Consider the following 14,958-nt stretch of genomic DNA (forward strand, 5'->3'; position numbering starts at 1 on the left):
CCGGTCCTCTGGCAGTCTCTATGGGGGTGCCACAGGGTTCAATTCTCGGGCCGACTCTTTTCTCTGTGTATATCAATGATGTTGCTCTTGCTGCGGGCGATTCCCTGATCCACCTCTACGCAGACGACACCATTCTATACACTTTCGGCCCGTCATTGGACACTGTGCTATCTAACCTCCAATCGAGCTTCAATGCCATACAACACTCCTTCCGTGGCCTCCAACTGCTCTTAAACGCTAGTAAAACCAAATGCATGCTTTTCAACCGATCGCTGCCTGCACCCGCTTGCCCGACTAGCATCACCACACTGGATGGTTCCGACCTTGAATATGTGGACACCTATAAGTATCTAGGTGTCTGGCTAGACTGCAAACTCTCCTTCCAGACCCATATCAAACATCTCCAATCGAAAATCAAATCAAGAGTCGGCTTTCTATTCCGCAACAAAGCCTCCTTCACTCACGCTGCCAAGCTTACCCTAGTAAAACTGACTATCCTACCGATCCTCGACTTCGGCGATGTCATCTACAAAATGGCTTCCAACACTCTTCTCAGCAAACTGGATGCAGTTTATCACAGTGCCATCCGTTTTGTCACTAAAGCACCTTATACTACCCACCACTGCGACTTGTATGCTCTAGTCGGCTGGCCCTCGCTACATATTCGTCGCCAGACCCACTGGCTCCAGGTCATCTACAAGGCCATGCTAGGCAAAGCTCCGCCTTATCTCAGCTCACTGGTCACGATGGCAACACCCATCCGTAGCACGCGCTCCAGCAGGTGTATCTCATTGAGCATCCCCAAAGCCAACACCTCATTCGGCCGCCTTTCGTTCCAGTACTCTGCTGCCTGTGACTGGAACGAATTGCAAAAATCGCTGAAGTTGGAGACTTTTATCTCCCTCACCAACTTCAAACATCAGCTATCTGAGCAGCTAACCGATCGCTGCAGCTGTACATAATCTATTGGTAAATAGCCCACCTATTTTCACCTACCTCATCCCCACAGTTTTTATTTATTTACTTTTCTGCTCTTTTGCACACAAATATCTCTACCTGTACATGATCATCTGATCATTTATCACTCCAGTGTTAATCTGCAATATTGTAATTATTCGCCTACCTCCTCATGCCTTTTGCACACATTGTATATAGACTCCCCTTTTTTTTCTCTACTGTGTTATTGACTTGTTAATTGTTTACTCCATGTGTAACTCTGTGTTGTCTGTTCACTCTGCTATGCTTTATCTTGGCCAGGTCGCAGTTGCAAATGAGAACCTGTTCTCAACTAGCCTACCTGGTTAAATAAAGGTGTTCTCAACTAGCCTACCTGGTTAAATAAAGGTGTTCTCAACTAGCCTACCTGGTTAAATAAAGGTCTTCTCAACTAGCCTACCTGGTTAAATAAAGGTGTTCTCAACTAGCCTACCTGGTTAAATAAAGGTGTTCTCAACTAGCCTACCTGGTTAAATAAAGGTGTTCTCAACTAGCCTACCTGGTTAAATAAAGGTGTTCTCAACTAGCCTACCTGGTTAAATAAAGGTGTTCTCAACTAGCCTACCTGGTTAAATAAAGGGTATGTATGGCCCTATACAGGGGTACAGTAGCTAGTGTGGTGTCAGGGGGTGTGTCTATAACAGTGTAGTATGTATGGCCCTATACAGGGGTACAGTAGCTGGTGTGGTGGCAGGGGGTGTGTCTATAACAGTGTAGTATGTAAGGCCATATACAGGGGTACAGTAGCTGGTGTGATGGCAGGGGGTGAGGCTATAACAGTGTAGTATGTAAGGCCCTATACAGGGGTACAGTAGCTGGTGTGATGGCAGGGGGTGAGGCTATAACAGTGTAGTATGTAAGGCCCTATACAGGGGTACAGTGGCTGGTGTGATGGCAGGGGGTGTGTCTATAACAGTGTAGTATGTAAGGCCCTATACAGGGGTACAGTAGCTGGTGTGGTGGCAGGGGGTGAGGCTATAACAGTGAACTATGTAAGGCCCTATACAGGGGTACAGTAGCTGGTGTGATGGCAGGGGGTGAGGCTATAACACTGAAGTATGTATGGCCCTATACAGGGGTACAGTAGCTGGTGTGCTGTCAGGGGGTGAGGCTATAACAGTGTAGTATGTATGGCCATATACAGGGGTACAGTAGCTGGTGTGATGGCAGGGGTTGAGGCTATAACAGTGTAGTATGTATGGCCATATACAGGGGTACAGTAGCTGGTGTGATGGCAGGGGGTGAGGCTATAACAGTGTAGTATGTATGGCCCTATACAGGGGTACAGTAGCTGGTGTGGGGGTGAGGCTATAACAGTGTAGTATGTAAGGCCATATACAGGGGTACAGTAGCTGGTGTGATGGCAGGGGGTGTGTCTATAACAGTGTAGTATGTAAGGCCATATACAGGGGTACAGTAGCTGGTGTGATGGCAGGGGGTGTGTCTATAACAGTGTAGTATGTATGGCCATATACAGGGGTACAGTAGCTGGTGTGATGGCAGGGGTGTGGCTATAACACTGTATGTCATGGCCCTAACAGGGGTCAGTAGCTGGTTGGTGTTTTTTTTTTAACACCTTTATTTAACCAGGGGTACAGTAGCTGGTGTGATGGCAACTATAACACTGTAGTATTTAACCAGGGTACAGTAGCTGGTGTGAGAACACCTTTATTTAACCAGGTAGTATGTATGAGAACAGGGTTATTTAACCAGGTAGGCTAGTTGAGAACACCTTTATTTAACCAGGTAGGCTAGTTGAGAACACCTTTATTTAACCAGGTTAGGCTAGAGCAGTGTGAGAACACCTTTATTTAACCTAATCTAGGCTACAATCTGAGAACTACTTCTCAGAGGAGACGCTAGGCTGGTCTGACACTACTCCAAGATAGAGCATAGGTCTGACATGAACAGACAACACAGAGTTAATAATCTGTGATTATCAGGATTATCTGAGAGCAGTGTGCTGGTCGTCCTTTACACCGTTCTAGTGTTCCTAATCTACTGTCACAATCTGACCCTACTACTCCTACAGAGGAGACGCTAGGCTAGGTCTGACACTACTCCTACAGAGGAGACGCTAGGCTAGGTCTGACACTACTCCTACAGAGGAGACGCTAGGCTAGGTCTGACACTACTCCTACAGAGGAGACACTAGGCTAGGTCTGACACTACTACTACTACAGAGGAGACGCTAAGCTAGGTCTGACACTACTACTATAGAGGAGACGCTAGGTCTGACACTACTCCTACAGAGGAGACGCTAGGCTAGGTCTGACACTACTCCTACAGAGGAGATGCTAGGCTAGGTCTGACACTACTCCTACAGAGGAGACGCTAGGTTAGGTCTGACACTACTCCTACAGAGGAGAGGCTAGGCTAGGTCTGACACTACTCTTACAGAGGAGAGGCTAGGCTAGGTCTGACACTACTCCTACAGAGGAGATGCTAGGCTAGGTCTGACACTACTCCTACAGAGGAGAGGCTAGTCTAGGTCTGACACTACTACTACAGAGGAGATGCTAGGCTAGGTCTGACACTACTCCTACAGAGGAGATGCTAGGCTAGGTCTGACACTACTACTACAGAGGAGATGCTAGGCTAGGTCTGACACTACTACTACAGAGGAGATGCTAGGCTAGGTCTGACACTACTACTACAGAGGAGATGCTAGGCTAGGTCTGACACTACTACTACAGAGGAGGAGATGCTAGGCTAGGTCTGACACTACTACAGAGGAGACGCTAGGCTAGGTCTGACACTACTACTCCTACAGAGGAGAGGAGACACTAGGCTAGGTCTGACACTACTACTACAGAGGAGACGCTAGGCTAGGTCTGACACTACTCCTACAGAGGAGACGCTAGGCTAGGTCTGACACTACTCCTACAGAGGAGACGCTAGGCTAGGTCTGACACTACTACTACAGAGGAGACGCTAGGCTAGGTCTGACACTACTACTACAGAGGAGACGCTAGGCTAGGTCTGACACTACTACTACAGAGGAGACGCTAGGCTAGGTCTGACACTACTACTACAGAGGAGACACTAGGCTAGGTCTGACACTACTCCTACAGAGGAGACGCTAGGCTAGGTCTGACACTACTACTACAGAGGAGACGCTAGGCTAGGTCTGACACTACTACTACAGAGGAGACGCTAGGCTAGGTCTGACACTACTACTACAGAGGAGACGCTAGGCTAGGTCTGACACTACTACTACAGAGGAGACGCTAGGCTAGGTCTGACACTACTACTACAGAGGAGACGCCAGGCTAGGTCTGACACTACTACTCCTACAGAGGAGAGGAGACGCTAGGCTAGGTCTGACACTACTACTACAGAGGAGAGGAGACGCTAGGTTAGGCTAGGTCTGACACTACTACTACAGAGGAGACGCTAGGCTAGGTCTGACACTACTACTACAGAGGAGACGCCAGGTTAGGCTAGGTCTGACACTACTACTACAGAGGAGACGCTAGGCTAGGTCTGACACTACTACTACAGAGGAGACACTAGACTAGGTCTGACACTACTACTACAGAGGAGAGGAGACGCTAGGCTAGGCTAGGTCTGACACTACTACTACAGAGGAGACGCTAGGCTAGGTCTGACACTACTACAGAGGAGAGGAGACGCTAGGCTAGGTCTGACACTACTACTACAGAGGAGAGGAGACGCTAGGCTAGGTTAGCCATGACTAATACAGAGGAGAGGAGACGCTAGGCTAGGTTAGCCATATGCTACAGCATAACCCTGATGCTGCTGCTACTCTGTCTGTTCTGCACCTATGCATAATGTATTGCTTGATATATTATGAATGGATATTGGTAGTATTTTTCCCACTCCAGGTGCACACAACTTAAAGGGATACTTGGGGATTTTGGCACTGGGGCACTTTATCTACTTCCCCAGAGTCCGATGAACTCATGGATACCATTTGTATATCTCTCTGTCCAGTATGAAGGAAGTTACAGGTAGTTTTGTGAGCCAATGCTAACTAGCGTTAGCACAATGACTAATGTATATGGGTACAACCCCGAAAGTATTGTTTTAATATGTCATAAAACATTATTGATAATGAGAGGCCACACACACACACACACACACACACACACACACACACACAGCAGTATGGAAGAAGAGGGAAATAAATGAAGACACAGTAGACCTCTTCAGCCTCCCTGTCTCTAGAAGAGCATCTTGAGAGGATCAGGAAAGAGGAAAACACTTCTAGTTATTATAATCATCACTATCATTGGTTTAATATTGCTGTTTTGAAGTGGGGGGGGGATAATACAATATACACATGGAGCATATTAATGGATCACATCAAGACAACAATCTTTCAGAGACAATAATATAGACAAGAACACACTCTGAGAGACCTGGAGTCTGTCTGTTGTAAAAGTGTCATAATCTGCATATAAGGATAAGGTCTGCTGATATTTACATGAGTAGTACTTTGCCACAACACTCATTGGATGAAAAAAGGAAAGGCTTGTCTGTCATTGGCCGAAGAGTGGGCAGCGTTTGGCAGAGATTGGACAATAGACATTCCAAGCAGGAAGGAACCCCAGGGATAGAGGTTCCGCTGAACAACAATGTCTAAAAGGGTGTGTCCCATATAACACCATATTCCCTATATAGTGCACTACTTTTGACCGGGGACCATAGGACTCTGGCAAAAAGTAGTGCACTACATAGGGAATAGGACGAAACCAAAGCCTCCATGTCAAAAGACAGGATCATCAAAACAATACATATATGAAGTATAAAATGAAAAAGTAATTATTAATAAAATATAATTTTTGATGGACAGCTATTTCTATGTACCTTATCCCCACTATAATAATCTGCAGTCCTCTGATTTCCTCCATTCACTTTCTTCTGCTTTGTAGAATTCATTCCCAGACACACATTTTAACTCTATAACACATTTGTTTCATCCTCCTAACAAAGCTTGGTAGCTGTGTGAATGTCATGACATTGGCTTGGAGACGGCTGTTGGTATGGTCACACTAGCTGTGGCCCACCTGTTGAATAGAGAGATACAGCAGTCTGTTATTGAACAGTCAGGGGCCACTGATCAGTAATCCAGTCCAGACAATGTAATGATGCTGTTAGATGATAGAACAGCATTCATTTAAAGGTAGAGTGAGAGGTCTATGTATTGTAGAAGGACGTAGGTGTTTCCTCTCTCTCTCTCTCTTCTCTTATTTCAATATGTCCAGCCAAGGTCTCAGAGTCCTCCTCCCTTCAATCAACACAACTCTTGTTCTTCTTGTCCTCTGGGACTCACATGGTCCCTAGAAGTTACACAGAGCTATGTTTGCTTTCTGTGCCCAAAGTCATGAGCTGTCCTGTCTTCCAGGCTAGAGGTCAACGTGATGTCTAGTGGGTAAATGATTAGAACACATGCTGTGATTCCATGGTTACAGAGTTCCAAACTCAACAGTTCATGTGTGAGGTGGTGTCCTTTGGCTTGGACTGGTGGTTTCTAACAGGGTGATGGTAAGAGGGTGATGAAATAAGGGTGATGAAAAGAGGGTGAGGCATAAAACAGAATGCAGAAACAACCTATGGTGGGAAGGGTGGAGAAGAGAGGAGTGAGTGGAAGATGAGGTGAAAGGAGCTTTGGCACAGTTCATTGGGATCCATCCCTTTCTAGTCTCTCTCTCCTTCTCTCTCTCTCTCTCTTTCCCCCTCTCTCTCTCTCTCTCTCTCGCTCTCTGACTTCCTCACTCTCGTTTTGAAGAGTCTTTAAAGTAAGAGGAGTCTATCCAGCCTCCCCTTCCCATTCCACCAAACAGGGAACAAGGATACTGGTGACATCACTTCCTGGTCGTCACTGCACGAGCCACCAATCAGGGGACAGTTGCTAAGGGGAGAGGAAGCAAATGGCTGACCAGTAGACAACAAACAAAACGAACAGCCTTTCTGTTTTGCATTTGCCTGCTTGTCGGTCAAGTCCTCCCTCAGGCAGCTTGAGTCATATAAAAGTCTCATTCAATTACTAGCAATGCATTTGTTTACTTTATTTATTTATATAGTTCATGATTTATTTTTATTTATTTATTATTGTTATATAATCTTACACCCTTCATAGGCTACAAGTCCTTCCATTCCAGCCCCTCCCTTCCCCATTGTCCAGACTCCCTCCCTTCCCCATCGTCCAGACTCCCTCCCTTCCCCATCGTCCAGACTCCCTCCCTTCCCCATCGTCCAGACTCCCTCCCTTCCCCATCGTCCAGACTCCCTCCCTTCCCCATCGTCCAGACTCCCTCCCTTCCCCGTCCAGACTCCCTCCTTCGCCATCGTCAGACTCCCTCCCTACCCCATCGTCCAGACTCCCTCTCTTCCCCATCGTCCAGACTCCCTCCCTTCCCCATCGTCCAGACTCCCTCCCTTCCCCATCGTCCAGACTCCCTCCCTTCCCCATCGTCCAGACTCCCTCTCTTCCCCATCGTCCAGACTCCCTCCCTTCCCCAGCGTCCAGACTCCCTCTCTTCCCCATCGTCCAGACTCCTTCCCCTCCCCATGTGGAACTGTCCGTCCATCCATCGTCCAGACTCCCCCTCCCCATCGTCCCCATCGTCCAGACTCCCTCTCTTCCCCATCGTCCAGACTCCTCCCTACCCCATCGTCCAGACTCCTCCCTTCCCCATCGTCCAGACTCCTCCCTACCCCATCCCTCCCTCCCCATCCTCCCTCATCGTCCAGACTCCCTCCCTTCCCCATCGTCCAGACTCCCTCCCTTCCCCATCGTCCAGACTCCCTCCCTTCCCCATCGTCCAGACTCCCTCCCTTCCCCATCGTCCAGACTCCCTCCCTACCCCATCGTCCAGACTCCCTCTCTTCCCCATCGTCCAGACTCCCTCCCTTCCCCATCGTCCAGACTCTCTCCCTTCCCCATCGTCCAGACTCCCTCCCTTCCCCATCGTCCAGACTCCCTCCCTACCCCATCGTCCAGACTCCCTCTCTTCCCCATCGTCCAGACTCCCTCTCTTCCCCATCGTCCAGACTCCCTCCCTTCCTTCGCTACTTGCAGACAAACTGATCCACCAGTGAAGTGCACCTCTTACACTTGACATAACAACACCAGTGAAACTTGCAGTGACATCTCTCATGCTTATAGGTCTTGAACTGGTCGTATCCTCTCCCGCAGCACATGAGTTCACAGCCATCCATCCCCTCCGACGTCTTGTTACAGAGTCTCCCCAGGGTTCCCATGGAGCCGGTGGTGTCGTTCTTCAGACAGTAGTCTGGGCTCTGGTCGGTGTAGACCAGATCCTCGGGGGTCGGGACGTTGAAGCGTTTATCTACCTGCTCCAGTTTCCCTTTGCGTCCGATGCGCATGGCGGCGGCGCTGTCGTACTTCTCCTTCAGGAACTCCCCGACGCGCCTGAAGTCTGCCAGCTGGAGCCAGCACGTCTTCAGGCTACAGGAGCCGGACACGCCGTGACACTTACACGCCACGTTGGCCAGGTTATACACCGACTGGGAGAGGAGAGAGAGGGAGATTAGGAATGGGCCAAGAATACTTCTAATACCAAATGACACAGGAAGAGCTTGAAAACTCTTCATTAACATAAGTGTTTCTGACTGTGTGGAGTTTGGTTGCTTTCTGGTAGATTGGTGCGACACGGCTGCCCTCTAGTGGTTGAATTAAAACATTACATCCCTGAGAGTGCCTCTTCCTCCTAACACAGCAGAGCACTGCCAGAGAGAGAGAGAGAGAGAGAGAGAGCCCCAGGGTGTTTCACTTTACACTCTCTTGTCTAACAGAGAGGCAGCCAGGGGGAGTGTTTTGGGAAACAATGGGGGGGGGGACTGGAGAATGGGGAATGGAGAATGGCCATTCGGTCCTAAACTACATAGCAAACCTTTAGTTTGGTGGACTGAAAGCTTCCCGCTGATCTACACAGAGAAGCTTCCAGCTGGTTCAATACCACAACCTAAACTAAACAAACAGTTGACTTTAAAATAACACACAGAACCAGCAGAGGAAATGTACCTATTGTCCAAACTAGTCAGACAATTCCACACTGTACATATAGACGTTGGGATCAAGGTGAAGGTGGGGAGAGAGTTCAAACAGTCACTGACCATTAGATACGGCCCTTAGAGGACATGTCTGAAGGACAAGACACACAACACACACACACATACACGCACGCACGCACGCACGCACACACACACACACACACACCCACACACACACACACACACACACACATTCTCTTAAGCATGACTAAAGTAAATAAACATGACTTAAAAGCAACAGACTGTCTTTAAAAATCCTAACTTTACAAGCATGACTTACAAAAATGACTTGTGGTGACCATATTTGGGTGTTGCTGATATTTTCCCTTTTTTGGATTTATAAGCACTCATCTGAGTGACATTAAACTAGTGGAAAACAGAGAGGATGACTGGTGATATTAAACTAGTGGAAAACAGAGAGGATGACTGGTGATATTAAACTAGTGGAAAACAGAGAGGATGACTGGTGATATTAAACTAGTGGAAAACAGAGAGGATGACTGGTGATATTAAACTAGTGGAAAACAGAGAGGACGACTGGTGATATTAAACTAGTGGAAAACAGAGAGGACGACTGGTGATATTAAACTAGTGGAAAACAGAGAGGACGACTGGTGATATTAAACTAGTGGAAAACAGAGAGGACGACTGGTGATATTAAACTAGTGGAAAACAGAGAGGACGACTGGTGATATTAAACTAGTGGAAAACAGAGAGGACGACTGGTGATATTAAACTAGTGGAAAACAGAGAGGACGACTGGTGATATTAAACTAGTGGAAAACAGAGAGGATGACTGGTGATATTAAACTAGTGGAAAACAGAGAGGACGACTGGTGATATTAAACTAGTGGAAAACAGAGAGGACGACTGGTGATATTAAACTAGTGGAAAACAGAGAGGACGACTGGTGATATTAAACTAGTGGAAAACAGAGAGGATGACTGGTGATATTAAACTAGTGGAAAACAGAGAGGATGACTGGTGATATTAAACTAGTGGAAAACAGAGAGGACGACTGGTGATATTAAACTAGTGGAAAACAGAGAGGATGACTGGTGACATTAAACTAGTGGAAAACAGACAGGATGACTGGTGATATTAAAGTAGTGGAAAACAGAGAGGATGACTGGTGATATTAAAGTAGTGGAAAACAGACAGGATGACTGGTGATATTAAACTAGTGGAAAACAGAGGAAACACAAAGGGTGTAGCAGCCGCCTGCTGGGACTGGAGGACTGGAGGACTGGAGGACTGAAGGACTGGAGGACTGGAGGACTAAAGGACTGGAGGACTGGAGGACTGAAGGACTGGAGGACTGAACGGTTGTCACACACACGCCCACATGCCTGATGCACACGTGTGTTCAGAAACGTGTCCATGTGAACCAAATGAACCAAATGTCCGACACAAAAGCAAAGCTTATGAATAAATGCCAGAGACAGGCTCCTCAAGTGAGAAAGGGACAGAGAAGTGAGAGAGAGAGGGAGTGAGGGAGAGAGGAGTGAGAGAGGAGAGGAGAAGAGAGGAGTGAGGGACAGAGGGAGTGAGGGAGAGAGGGAGTGAGGGAGAGAGGAGTGAGGGAGAGAGGGAGTGAGGGAGAGAGGAGTGAGGGAGAGAGGAGTGAGGGAGAGAGGAGTGAGGGACAGAGGAGTGAGGGAGAGAGGGAGAGGGGGAGTGGGGGAGAGAGGAGTGAGGGATAGAGGGAGTGGGGGAGAGAGGGAGTGGGGGAGAGAGGAGTGAGGGATAGAGGGAGTGGGGGACTATTTAGAGGTCTTTGTGTCTGTGCAGTGTCCTGTGGGTCCAATGACCTTAACCACTGGGCATGATGACATCAAAGCACCCCTTCATCACTCATTTCTGCTCTGTTTTGCACTTTCTCACTCTCCCTTTCTCTTTCTCTCTCTCCCTTTCTCTTTCTCTCTCTCCCTTTCTCTTTCTCTCTCTCCCTTTCTCTTTCTCTCTCTCTCTCCCTTTCTCTCTCTCTCTCCCTTTCTCTCTCTCCCTTTCTCTTTCCCTCTCTCCCTTTCCCTCTCTCCCTTTCTCTTTCTTTCTCTCCCTTTCTCTTTCCCTCCCTCTCTTTCTCTCTCTCTCTTTCTCTCTCTCCCTTTCTCTTTCTCTCTCTCCCTTTCTCTCTCTCCCTCTCTCTTTCTCTCTCTCCCTTTCTCTTTCTCTCTCTCCCTTTCTCTTTCTTTCTCTCCCTTTCTCTTTCCCTCCCTCTCTTTTGCTGTCTCCCTCTCATTCTCTCTCTCCATATAGCTTCCCTCCATATAGCTTCCCTCCATATAGCTTCCCTCCATATAGCTTCCCTCCATATAGCTTCCCTGCATATAGCTTCTCTCCATATAGCTTCTCTCCATAAAGCTTCTCTCCATATAGCTTCCCTCCATATAGCTTATCTCCATATAGCTTCTCTCCATAAAGCTTCTCTCCATATAGCTTCTCTCCATATAGCTTCTCTCCATATAGCTTCTCTCCATAAAGCTTCTCTCCATATAGCTTCCCTGCGTGTAGCTTCCCTCCATATAGCTTCTCTCCATTATTTTGTAAAGGAAGAGAAGTGGAGCACAGAAATACCTCTGCCCCCCCCACTTTCTCTATAGGCAGCTGTTGACACCCCCTCTGCATACCTGTTTGTTTACCCAGAGACAGAGAGAGAGATACCTGATACCTTTCTAACACCTTTCCCCCAACAGCCTGTCAACTCCCACACCTGGATGACTGTGCACCTGCAAATCCAGGTTCTCTCTCTGGTATCCTAAAACTGAACTGGTTATTACATTCCAATCCACAAGGGGGCGATAACTCCCATTCATACTTGTGGCTTCACTACTTGAGGCTTTCCAAGGCTACTAACTCAACACAAAGTGTAACACAAATCCTTCTCACCCATTTGTCACGGTCATGGCTAGTTTGTATACGGCTTATGTCAAATTGGCGTCAAAAGTAGATTTTTTTTTTTTGCATTTTAGCTAACCCTTTTCCTAACCTTGACCTAAGTATCCAAACCTGCTACGTAGGTTCTCCTAACCTGCTACGTAAGTTCTCCTAACCTGCTACGTAGGTTCTCCTAACCTGCTACGTAGGTTCTCCTAACCTGCTACGTAGGTTCTCCTAACCTGCTACGTAAGTTCTCCTAACCTGCTACGTAGGTTCTCCTAACCTGCTACGTAGGTTCTCCTAACCTGCTACGTAAGTTCTCCTAACGTGCTACATAGGTTCTCCTAACGTGCTACGTAAGTTCTCCTAACGTGCTACATAGGTTCTCCTAACGTGCTACGTAAGTTCTCCTAACGTGCTACATAGGTTCTCCTAACCTGCTACGTAAGTTCTCCTAACCTGCCACGTAGGTTCTCCTAACGTGCTACGTAGGTTCTCCTAACGTGCTACGTAGGTTCTCCTAACGTGCTACGAAAAGTACATTCTGATTCATTCTGACATCAGCTGTATGCCTTTTAGCCAAAGTATTTTATCACCCCTTCCCTCTCAACTCTCACCCTGTCCCTCTCACCCCTCCTACTACCCAGCAAGGATACCACTCTGCACCCTGCAATCCAGGATATGACCCCTGACCTTTCTAGAACTCTGGAGCCTTCCACAGCATTCTATCCCCCATTACTCATAGTAAACTGGGCCAGAGTGGCTCTAACAGAAGGATTCATAGGGGCCTTTCAGAAGCTCAACGTATCTCAGCCACCCTGGTTATAAAAAGACCCACTGAAGTAAACCTAAAGCCCTTACTGTACCCCGTCATATATGCAGACCTGGTTCAATGAGAAGCACACTTGACTCAGGGGCTTCCATTCTCCTCTTGACTGATGAGATAAAAGCAGGGTGTAACAGGTTATAACGGTGTGTGTGTCAGGGAGGACTGTGTTGGTCATAGTGTCTCCTGTCCTCGTCTGTCCTTACAGCTGTTTAACCTGCTGGGTGCATCTACACTGGAGCTGACGTCACACGCATTCACACGCACACACACACACGCACACGCACGCACACGCGTACGCACACACACGCGTACGCACACACACGCGTACGCACACACACACGGTCATCCTTCCATGTCGAGGGCATGCTTCCCGGGTCAGGCATAATAGGGCCAGCTCAGACAGGGTGAAAGGTGGGAGAGGAGGGGTAAGTAAATAAACCCCCCAGAGGTGAGGAGATAACAGGGGGAACAGAGGAGGGGGGAGAAAAAGGGGAGAGGAGGGGGAGAGGAGGGAACAGAGGAGGGGGAGAAAGGGGGAGAGGAGGGAACAGAGGAGGGGGACAAAGGGGGACAAAGGGGGGAGAAAGGGGGGACTATCAAGGAGTAAACAAGAACAAGTGTTACCAGCAGAATATTATGGGTCATCCCAGTGACACGTTCACTGCTATCAACGTTTCAAGATGACAGTTGTAATATTCAGCATCGCTTCTGAAGTCTTGTTTCTCACAGAGTGAAGGAAGTGGGACTGAAGTCTTGTTTCTCACAGAGAGAAGGGAAGTGGGACTGAAGTCTTGTTTCTCACAGAGAGAGGGAAGGGAAGAGGGACTGAAGTCTTGTTTCTCACAGAGAGAGGGAAGGGAAGAGGGACTGAAGTCTTGTTTCTCACAGAGAGAGGGAAGGGAAGTGGGACTGAAGTCTTGTTTCTCACAGAGAGAGGGAAGGGAAGTGGGACTGAAGTCTTGTTTCTCACAGAGAGAGGGAAGGGAAGTGGGACTGAAGTCTTGTTTCTCACAGAGTGAAGGGAAGTGGGACTGAAGTCTTGTTTCTCACAGAGAGAAGGGAAGTGGGACTGAAGTCTTGTTTCTCACAGAGAGAAGGGAAGTGGGACTGAAGTCTTGTTTCTCACAGAGAGAGGGAAGGGAAGTGGGACTGAAGTCTTGTTTCTCACAGAGAGAAGGAAGTGGGACTGAAGTCTTGTTTCTCACAGAGAGAAGGAAGGGAAGTGGGACTGAAGTCTTGTTTCTCACAGAGAGAAGGAAGTGGGACTGAAGTCTTGTTTCTCTCAGAGAGAAGGAAGTGGGACTGAAGTCTTGTTTCTCTCTTGTTTCTCACAGAGTGAAGGTAAGTGGGACTGAAGTCTTGTTTCTCACAGAGAGAGGGAAGTGGGACTGAAGTCTTGTTTCTCACAGAGAGAGGGAAGGGAAGTGGGACTGAAGTCTTGTTTCTCACAGAGAGAGGGAAGGGAAGTGGGACTGAAGTCTTGTTTCTCACAGAGAGAAGGGAAGTGGGACTGAAGTCTTGTTTCTCACAGAGAGAAGGGAAGTGGGACTGAAGTCTTGTTTCTCACAGAGAGAGGGAAGGGAAGTGGGACTGAAGTCTTGTTTCTCACAGAGAGAAGGGAAGTGGGACTGAAGTCTTGTTTCTCACAGAGAGAAGGGAAGTGGGACTGAAGTCTTGTTTCTCACAGAGAGAAGGGAAGTGTGACTGACAAAGTGCAGAGACCCCAAACCTGCTTCGCCTGGTGTGTGTGTGTGTGTGTGTGTGTGTGTGTGTGTGTGTGTGTGTGTGTGTGTGTGTGTGTGTGTGTGTAACTATAGAATAGCAAACAAACAAAAATTTGACAAACTGGGGACATTTAGTTGGTCCCCACAAGGTCAAACGCTATTTCTAGGGAGTTTGGGGTTAAGGTTAGGTTAGGGTTAGGGTTAGTTTTAGGGTTAGGAGCTACGGTTAGGAGCTAGGGTTAGTTTTAGGGTTAGGAGCTAGGGTTAGGAGCTAGGGTTAGTTTTAGGGTTAGGGTTAGGAGCTAGGGTTAGGAGCTAGGGTTAGGAGCTAGGGTTAGTTTTAGGATTAGGAGATAGGGTTAGGAGCTAGGCTTAGTTTTAGGATTAGGGTTAGGAGCTAGGGTTAGGAGCTAGGGTTAGGAGCTAGGGTTAGTTTTAGGGTTAGGGTTAGGAGCTAGGGTTAGGAGCTAGGGTTAGTTTTAGGGT

General features: G+C 47.8%; 1 protein-coding gene across 1 annotated transcript in view; it reads right to left on the minus strand.

Annotated features, from left to right (window-relative positions):
• Positions 1 to 7,954: 7,954 nt before the first annotated feature.
• The window catches only part of wnt5b (wingless-type MMTV integration site family, member 5b), a 27,326-nt gene continuing 20,322 nt past the window's right edge, over positions 7,955 to 14,958 (minus strand). Inside the window, exon 4 of the mRNA XM_065021317.1 lies at positions 7,955 to 8,493. Coding sequence (XP_064877389.1) covers positions 8,035 to 8,493 — 459 coding nt within the window. The 3' untranslated portion in view covers positions 7,955 to 8,034. The remainder of the gene's footprint in view (positions 8,494 to 14,958) is intronic.

This window comes from Oncorhynchus nerka, linkage group LG8 (genome assembly GCF_034236695.1).
Source record: "Oncorhynchus nerka isolate Pitt River linkage group LG8, Oner_Uvic_2.0, whole genome shotgun sequence".
Taxonomy (NCBI): domain Eukaryota; kingdom Metazoa; phylum Chordata; class Actinopteri; order Salmoniformes; family Salmonidae; genus Oncorhynchus; species Oncorhynchus nerka.